Genomic DNA, 8,516 nt, shown 5'->3' with positions numbered 1-8,516 from the left:
AATACAAAGGATCGTATATTTACAACAGTTTTATACATGATCACCTTCCTCATGTGTCCCGCCCACCTCAAGTGACTAGAGCAAACAAAATCACAATCTCCTCCGTGGCTCTCAAGGTACGGCTCCAGGCCACCAGACTTTGAGAGAATGTCTAGTTTTAAGATGAAAGAAAAATCAAATACACCACAAATTAATCTGATTCATATTTTCTATCACAGATATTTTTAGTCAAACCTTTTCTTAATTTCCATGCTCAAGCCTACACACAAATATGTGTCTCTACCACTCAAATATTGCTGAAGATAATTTTCCCAGATTCTATTTACTACATTTACCCAACAAAAATAAAAATATCTCATTAACCCCTTCAACACAAGGACGCATATACTGCGTCCTTGCGTGCCCCGTACCATATCCAAAGACACGCATACTGTGTCCTGGCTCGCTTTAGCTAATATACGAGTTATATTCAAACTTGTTATATTCAATAGCGACATTTGAAATTTGGCGTGCGCGGCGATCCCGGATACGGCACGGGGCGCTGTTTTGGCCGGCCGTAATGAAGGGGTTAAATGCACAACTGTAGCCACTCTCAAAAGTTCAAATCAAACCTGACCCACTACATCAACGTCTACCCCTACACCCATATGTTCCTACCCCTTCAGTAAGTTTCCGGCCACAATCCCAACAAACAGCAGCATCCCGAGGTGTCTGTTGGCCCGGAACTTTTCACCACAGTCGGCCGGGTTGTCGATCTTCAGCGTCCAAATCTGCAAAGGGTGAGGCAAACATCAGTAACGTTAGAAGCTACTTGGGGGAGTCTGTACCTATTCTCCCTCTCCTAAGAATCAATAAGTTAACTGGCCTTTATGATCAAGATGGAGCCACAGGTGTTGCAAACTACTATAATAAAATAATCTACTTGGAAGAGTCTGCATGTTTTCTCCCTCTTCTAAGCATCCATGAGTTAACTGGCCTTTATAATCAGAAGGTGGAGTCGCAAGTGTTGTACATCATCACAACGAAAGGGTACACATCCTTTTCAAACAATACTTATTACTTAAAAAATTCCAATCCTTTATAGTTTTGCATTACATAATTTATTTTCATACCTTAGCTTAATTTTTTTTATGCGTACTACTCTAAATCTTCTTTTTTTCCTTTTAATGTTCTTGTTTTCCTTTATGAGGTTGTATACAAATTGGTTAACATACCCTACAATTTTCCCACCAATCTCTACTCACCTGCCGTGCTATGTGGCCTGAGACGAGGGCCACGGTAAGGTAGTAAGGCCAGGTCTGTTCGGCACTGTAGCCCACCGCCAGCAGGCCGGTGATCATGGTGGTGCCAAAGCCAGTCAGCCATCGCGCGGTAGAGTCCCCAAACTTCAGCGCCGTGGACTTGATGCCGATTATTGCATCATCGTACTTGTCCTGCGGCAGTGACAAGCCTTGTGTTCAGATTGACATTCTTAACTTTACCTTAAGATTATTAATTGAGTTTATATGCTTACCCATCTTAGTGGAAATATATTATAAATGCATAATAAATGACTTAAGCAAGCCAAGCAGATTTCAGTTTTAGAGTACACTTGCTCCTTTTCAGTCACCGCCGAGTTGCCTAAGACCACCCACATGCTGCCCTGAAGACCACCTATCAACCCGGACTCTAGATAACCTCTCCAAGGAGAGGCTCAAAGATGAGCTCCGGGGGGCAGTATGAACCAATGCAAGTGGTGCCACTATAAACACTCGCCTGCGCCACAACGGGGCCGACCATCAGGACCCACCAGTGAGGAAGCCTAATGGCGCAATAGGCTGCGATAAAAAAAAAAAAAAAAAAAAAAAAAAAAAAGGCTGGTATTAGGTTCTGGGAACACCTGGTATAGTTAAATGATGCATTCCACAGAATACATACCATCTGCCATATTGACAGTTTTTTTTCAAAGATGGCTGCTATCATAATGGCACCTGTCATATAGTGGTTCCTGCGACTAGCTACAAATTCAAGACCAGATTTGATCCCCATCTGGGCAGTTGGCAAAGTTGTGGCAATGCAGCGTCTGAATGTTCTCCTATTGCTGAAGACACTTTATTCATAGCCAGGTACACATTTATTGACTAGCCTAAGGGAGAAAGAACAGTTGTGTGTGCTGTGTGCTGACTTCCTAGGTTGGCACTGGATCTGGGCCTGAAGATTTGTAGCTAGGTGTGCTAACCACTACACCACAGAGGCAGACAACAGTTTTATCCATGAGAACACAACACAGCGACCTTCTTGCCAAATGTCCTACCTCCCCACTTACAACCTTCATGTCAAACCTCCCTCACGCCCAGCCTACATCTCATCTCTCTACTCTTCATCTTACTCCCCACCTCCCCACCTTTATACCCCCTCCGCTACACACCTGGTGGGCATATATCGTGTCGTACAGGAGCGTCCAGGCCACTCCCGACAGGTAGAGAGGGCCACACACTGCCCAATCGCACTGGCCCAGGGCTGCTGATGACCCCAGGAGTGCACCCCAGTTGAAGGTGAACCCCAGGGCGAGCTGTGGCCAGTAGGTGAACCTCTTCATTAGGGGGTATGTTATCACTAGTCCTGGGGAGGGAGAGGGAGAGAGATGTGAGAACTGTAAGATGTCTTTGTATAGATAGGTGAAAGGGAGGATTGTGAGAAGTCATGAAGTATGGTAGGTAGCAGAAAGAAGAGGATTGTAAGTAGTAATTATGTAGGTTAGGATTGGTGGGTTAATAATATGCAACCAGTAAGCAGTAAAGACCATGTAGTGCTAAATGATGGGTCAAGTAGTATTAAGAGATGGAACATTGTGCTAATAGTAGTAACAGAAATTGGGGAAGGATTAAAAGTAAAAAGGAAATGTACAAAATTAGGCCAGAGCTCCGGACAAGGGGCTAAAGCACTGCCCTTACAGCTCCAATGGCACACATGTTATTCACTGTCCATAAAAGCAGATTAAGAAAGAATTCACAGCTGAAAGGACAGAGTTCCCTAGGGGAGGAGGGTTGTAGCTAGTCTTCCACTGCTATTCAACCCTGGTGAACAGTCTCGCTATCTTGAGATGGACAAGATTTTGACATAAGGATGAATGGGAGGATATTATCGAGAAAAAAGTTATGAAAGTGGAATCTGTGTTCTGTCTGTGTTGTTCCAGTAGAATGAAAGTGGAATCTGTGTTCTGTCTGTGTTGTTCCAGTAGAATGAAAGTGGAATCTGTGTTCTGTCTGTGTTGTTCCAGTAGAACATCAGCTAATATTATATTGAAATCAAATGGCTGGCTATATAAATCAAATTTTCTTCCTTTCCTAAAAAATAGATTTTTCTTTGAATCTAGATTTAAAAGTAATATTGGTGATCATAAAGGGCAAACAACTTCAATATGTTCAACAGAGGTGGATAACACACAAAAATTTTCACTCTAGTATTGTAAATATTCTCCACAACAGCCTGCCAGAGCCAAGGTCCACTCACCCATGGACGCTGCGCCAAGACACACACTGTAGAAGTTGAGCTGCATGAGTATGAGGCTGCCGAGGCCCAGCTGGGCACCCAGGAACACCAGCGCATCAAACTGGCTGAGCCGCCCGCTGGCCAAAGGGCGGCCTGCTGTCCTGGCCACCTATGGGAGAGGCAGGACAGGGGAGGGGGTGAGGGAAGCAGGTCATGCTGGTTTTGTTAAGATTCATGATTGCCATAAGACTGATTAATTTTCATGATTTTGACTTGTAAGTTTCACAATGTTATGGTTTTCTCAAGACAATAATAAAATACTTGAATGATATGATGGATGGACTAAGCAGCTGTGTCAGTCAATTTGAAGACAATGTAACTTTGATGAGAGTGAGAGACCAGATAGATTGTGAGGGGCTGCAAGGGGACTTAAGAGACCCACAGCCTCACACACACACACTCACCCTGCCATCGAAGTCCTTGTCCCACATGTCGTTGATGGTGCAGCCGGCCCCTCGCATCACCATGGCCCCCACCCCAAACAGCATCATCAGCCAGGGGTCCGGGAGGCAGCCCGGGGCTGCTGAGAGTGCCAGGCTCCACCCACAGGGCCAGAAGAGGAGCCAGGAGCCTATTGGTCGGTCAAGTCTCATGAGTTGCATGTAGCCAGCTAGTGTTTCGGGTGAACTAAGGACAAGACGCTGGGGAATGGTGGGCTTGGGGCCGTAGTCGAGGTGGAGTGGTGGTGGTGATGGTGATGATGGTGGTGGGGGGCAATGAGTGTCCCCTTGTGCTGTGGTTATGCTTGTTTCTTCGGTCTCCACTACTGTGTCTGTTTTTTGTGTGTTGTCACCCTGCTGCTCCCGGCCCAGGCAGCCGTCACTGTGAGGTGCATCCCCCCCACACACTGTACTCTGCTCCTGTCCTTGTCTCACTCTCTTTCTGGCACCATCACTGTCGCCTTCTCTCCCTCCCTCCTTCTCTCCGTCTCTCCACTTTGGCGCCGGTGTGAAGGCCGGCCTGACCGACATGTGCCTGGCAGTCCCCCACGTGTCCATGGTTGGTGGGTGGGTGAGCCGCCCCAGCAGGCCATGGCCAAGGCTGCGGTGCTTCCCTGGGCCAATGAGGGCATGGCGGAGGCACCGGGGCACCAGTGAGGGGCATGCCCGCAGCCTCACTACCCAGGCACAACTGTACATGACCTTCCAGCCCTGTGTCACCTGAGGAGGGAAGGAGTCATTAAATTCTATGGAAATTTTTTTGTTGAATTTCTATTAGCAACCTTATATACTTGCCCAACTATTGCCGATGTGAATTTGCCAAAAAATAATGCACTGTAATAACAAAACATCAAAACTCACCAGAAATACAACTTTTGTCTTTACAATATACAGAAATGAAGAAAAATAAGCATTTAAACCCCCACAAGACCATGAGGAAGGCAGCCTTGGCCACTATCATAGTGGGCTGTTGCTTCAACAGCCATGTTGAAAACAGTGCATTGTGAAGAATGTCACATGTGTTTATCATTAATAATTAAACTTAAATCTAACCAAACATAACATTACCTCTTAGTTCTAGAGGAAGGGGGCTTTGCCCCTCTTGATCCCTCTATTTAACCATCTCCACAGATGGTTATAAGGAAAAACTAATATTATAAAAAGATCCATAAAAGTGTCAAGCTCTGGAGTGACAAGTGTAAAACTAAATACCAAAAAGTCTTAAGAGTTGTTTACATAAAAAAATTACTGAAGCTTTCATTTGGTTCAGTTACCAAATCTGAATCCTAATGTATTCTCCAAATTTCCTCTGCACTATATCTCCACACACCACAGTGTGTCACGAAACACAAGAGATATAAATCCAGACCAGGAAAGGGTTTTGCCTGCACCAGGGATTGAACCTGCGACCAACGAGATGGGAAAGCCACTCCTTAACCAGTCGGCCAAAGAGTTACCCCCTTCGCAGAGTGAGTTATGGCAGGCTGGCCCATCAGGCAGGTCTGGCACTACACTAATATTGATGACAAAAGGTACTGATCTTTTGTCAACTCTGAGTTGTCAGTTCTCACCAGTCACCGTCACAGCACACAGCCACTTCACACAACGAAACAGGTTACAAATAAGTATCAAATTAATTCAATCTAACAAATTAAACTAATCCCTAACAGGTGAGGACTTTGCCACTTTTTGGCTTCCTCATCTGCTATGGGAGGCTGTGCCCCCATTGACCACTCTACATTCTAATGACCAAAAAAAGATATCACAGAAATGAGTAGTCTGTGACAGAAACAGTACTAAGAGATGCTGAAGAGAATGTTAAGATCTACCATAAAAAAATAGTGGTAACCACTTCAATGAAGTTTTTACTTGGTTGGGCTCCCACAGAGGAACCCTGTAGTGGCTAACACGCCAGCACGAATATACGACAGCAACAATACAAACACCTTAACGAGATTAGAGTAATGCGAGAGAAACGGCCGCCTGGGGCACACACCTACAGCCTACAGGTTTGAATTAAGACTAAAGGCATTTTCAGTAGTGTCACCAACAAGTCAAACGAAGGCAGACAGATGGTAACGGGGTCAAACGTGCTCCGGGATATGTTTGCCCAAAAGGCTCTCGCCAGCAAATGTGAGCAGACATTTTTCATCGGCCAATCAGTGAGTAGTACCACACACCACCACATTTCAGTCGATTTCCCGTAGGAATGTTTTGAAGAATAAAATATAAAATATAATGCTCTTTGAGACCCAGAAAGTTGGTGTTGTATAAAGAAATATCTATTTTCTTGTCATCTCACATTAAAAACAACCTGAAAATGACATAAGGCAAGGGAAAGAAGGGAAGATGCTGCCTCCTCTGATGACATTTCACATCTTTTGACCGCTAGGCAGCGTTGTCCGACTCTAATTCGTGGCTGACTTTAATCCTGGAGAAGAGCTGTTTTTTTCGTATGTTAGTGCGTTTCTTGCATCATCTCTCTTAACATATTCATCATGTGTGGGCAAGGAAATATATAATTTTGGAATATTATAGTTGACATCAAGCTAAAACAAAGAGAAAATTAGAGTTGGCTCAGAACTCATACATGTGAACTGTAAACACAATTCCTCCCACTGAGAATTTGTCTGCCGCTGGATGAGGGGCATTACTTGGTTTACTTGCTTACTTGGTCGAATCTTGAGGGTGTTCCTCACAGCCGTGGTGGTCCACCGCTGCAGCCGGCCCATAAGTCCAACATAGGATTAAGCACAGGTGATCTAGTCATCCTTTCGGAACAAATCGTCGAATTCCTTCATCGTCCTACTTCTAACAATGTGCACTCTGAGTATTTGGGTCTGAAGAGTGATATACACGAGTTACTCCCGAGCGGTGGCGCCTGTCGTCTGGCAGCGGGGCAGTAATTCGTGTTCAGTAAAAATGTCGTGTTGTTTGATTTCGTTTGACTTGTCGGTGACACTACTGGAAACCCCTTTACAGGTTGCGTGTGATGCATCTATACAGGTGCCCTGCGCATTATCATCAAGAAGATTATCAAGATTAGGCGAGTGACGCCGAGGCCACCCACGGAATTACGGAGCGTTACGACGTGACAAGCCAGCAAGGATACAACACCGTGAGAACATGGAGGCACGAGCACCTGGCCGCCCGCCCCGGTGCTGGCTGAAGAGGTGACAGGCACACCGCCGGGAAGAAAGTGTACACAGCCTCGGGGCGGGGAACAAACACACGTGACGCAACACTTCCCGCCTCACACACACACACACACACACGCACACCCGCACGCACCACACGCCCCGCACACACACACACACACACCTCTGCCACGCCACACACACGCCCGCCACGCCCCCACACCCCAACGCGCGGCCAGGCGGAGAAATTACATGATATATCCAGCCGTCACCGTCACCGTCAGCCTCAGCCCGCCTCGCCGCGCTGGCCCGTCTCGCGCGCGGGACGGTCCTCTCAAACTCCTTACCCACGTTTTCACTCCTAATATCATACAGCTATGGCAATACATCGCTTTTATATGAATTGGTTCTTCACTAGATATGTTTACTATGCAGCTTTGGGTCCAGTTCTTGTTATTTCATTGAATTCTTCCTTGGAGGGGGATGCCACTTATTGTTTTTGTGTGCCATGTTACGAAATCTTACTTAACATTCCCGCGCCAAGTTTGAAATAGTTATGACTTACACAAAAAACAGGATGGGGATGACTCAGGGCTGCAGTGCTTTCTGTTGTCCTTCCATTCACCCTCTTGCTCACCTGCGAGGATATATGAATGTGAGCCTACCCTCCCCCTAAGTGGGCAACCATTCAGTCTGTGATTTGAGAGGGAATGATCGAAATGCTCCTCTTCCTGCCCCCCCCTCTCGTATGTGGCTACGTCGTGCCAAGTGATTTTTGTAGAGGGAATTAAATATCCAACGATTATTTCCAACTCACTGAACACTTATCACACAATTTATCTTCGTATACAAACATTGATTAATAGCCATGATCAGTTATGTTACGAATTTTCTCAATTTCAGTCTGAAGAACTACACAACGCTGGTACTTCGCTGAGTGATAGATTTCATGCTTCCTGTATTTTATCATGATTCTTGTAAATCAGCTATCTCACAGTTGGGTCGCACCTCAAAATGTGCGTCATACCGCCAGCTGCAGGCTTACTAAAATCAGCTCAATTTTATTCTCCACACCCTGAATTGTGTAAGAACTCATTGCGGTCCAAGACGGTCTCCTTTATTTTTTCCTTAATTGGTCTCCTATTTATGCACATTGCATATCATGATCTTTCGTTTAATCTTTCCAACACTCTTGGTACTAATTTGCTCAACACTCCAATTTTTGAGCAGCCTCATCCCTTGTGTTCTCATTGTCAAAGTTCATGACAATATTACCTCCATCTGTGAATCTTGAATCAGTTATTTGAATGCCATTCAATGCCTGGGAAACTTCATTCTTCATTTGTGTTGCCTTCTTTTCCTGGGTAAAAGCTTTCACAACTAGATTCTTCTTCACTTTCCTGCCTCT

The 8,516-nt window shown here is 45.4% G+C and overlaps 1 protein-coding gene across 1 annotated transcript; it reads right to left on the bottom strand.

Moving 5' to 3' along the window:
* LOC126983217 (4-hydroxybenzoate polyprenyltransferase, mitochondrial-like) lies at positions 1 to 7,451 on the bottom strand. The gene is made up of 6 exons (XM_050835840.1): positions 7,361 to 7,451; positions 3,936 to 4,691; positions 3,493 to 3,640; positions 2,408 to 2,601; positions 1,245 to 1,433; positions 1 to 770 (listed from the first exon to the last, which is right to left on the bottom strand). The coding sequence occupies exons 2-6, from the start codon at positions 4,668 to 4,670 to the stop codon at positions 654 to 656; spliced, it is 1,383 nt and encodes a 460-aa protein (XP_050691797.1). The 5' UTR covers positions 4,671 to 4,691; positions 7,361 to 7,451; the 3' UTR covers positions 1 to 653.
* Positions 7,452 to 8,516: the final 1,065 nt, after the last annotated feature.

The sequence above is a fragment of the Eriocheir sinensis genome, chromosome 53 (assembly GCF_024679095.1).
Source record: "Eriocheir sinensis breed Jianghai 21 chromosome 53, ASM2467909v1, whole genome shotgun sequence".
Lineage (NCBI taxonomy): Eukaryota > Metazoa > Arthropoda > Malacostraca > Decapoda > Varunidae > Eriocheir > Eriocheir sinensis.
The sequence above is the reverse complement of the archived record's forward strand: the minus strand, read 5'-3'. Positions and strand labels throughout refer to the sequence as shown.

Coding starts and splice junctions, on each gene's coding strand:
- LOC126983217 (XM_050835840.1), bottom strand. CDS start 4,670: ATGTACAGTTGTGCCTGGGTAGTGAGGCTGCGGGCATGCCCCTCACTG. Junction 2,602..3,492: donor TCTTGGCGCAGCGTCCATGG/GTGAGTGGACCT, acceptor CTCCCTCCCCAG/GACTAGTGATAACATACCCC. Junction 1,434..2,407: donor ACACGATATATGCCCACCAG/GTGTGTAGCGGA, acceptor TCACTGCCGCAG/GACAAGTACGATGATGCAAT.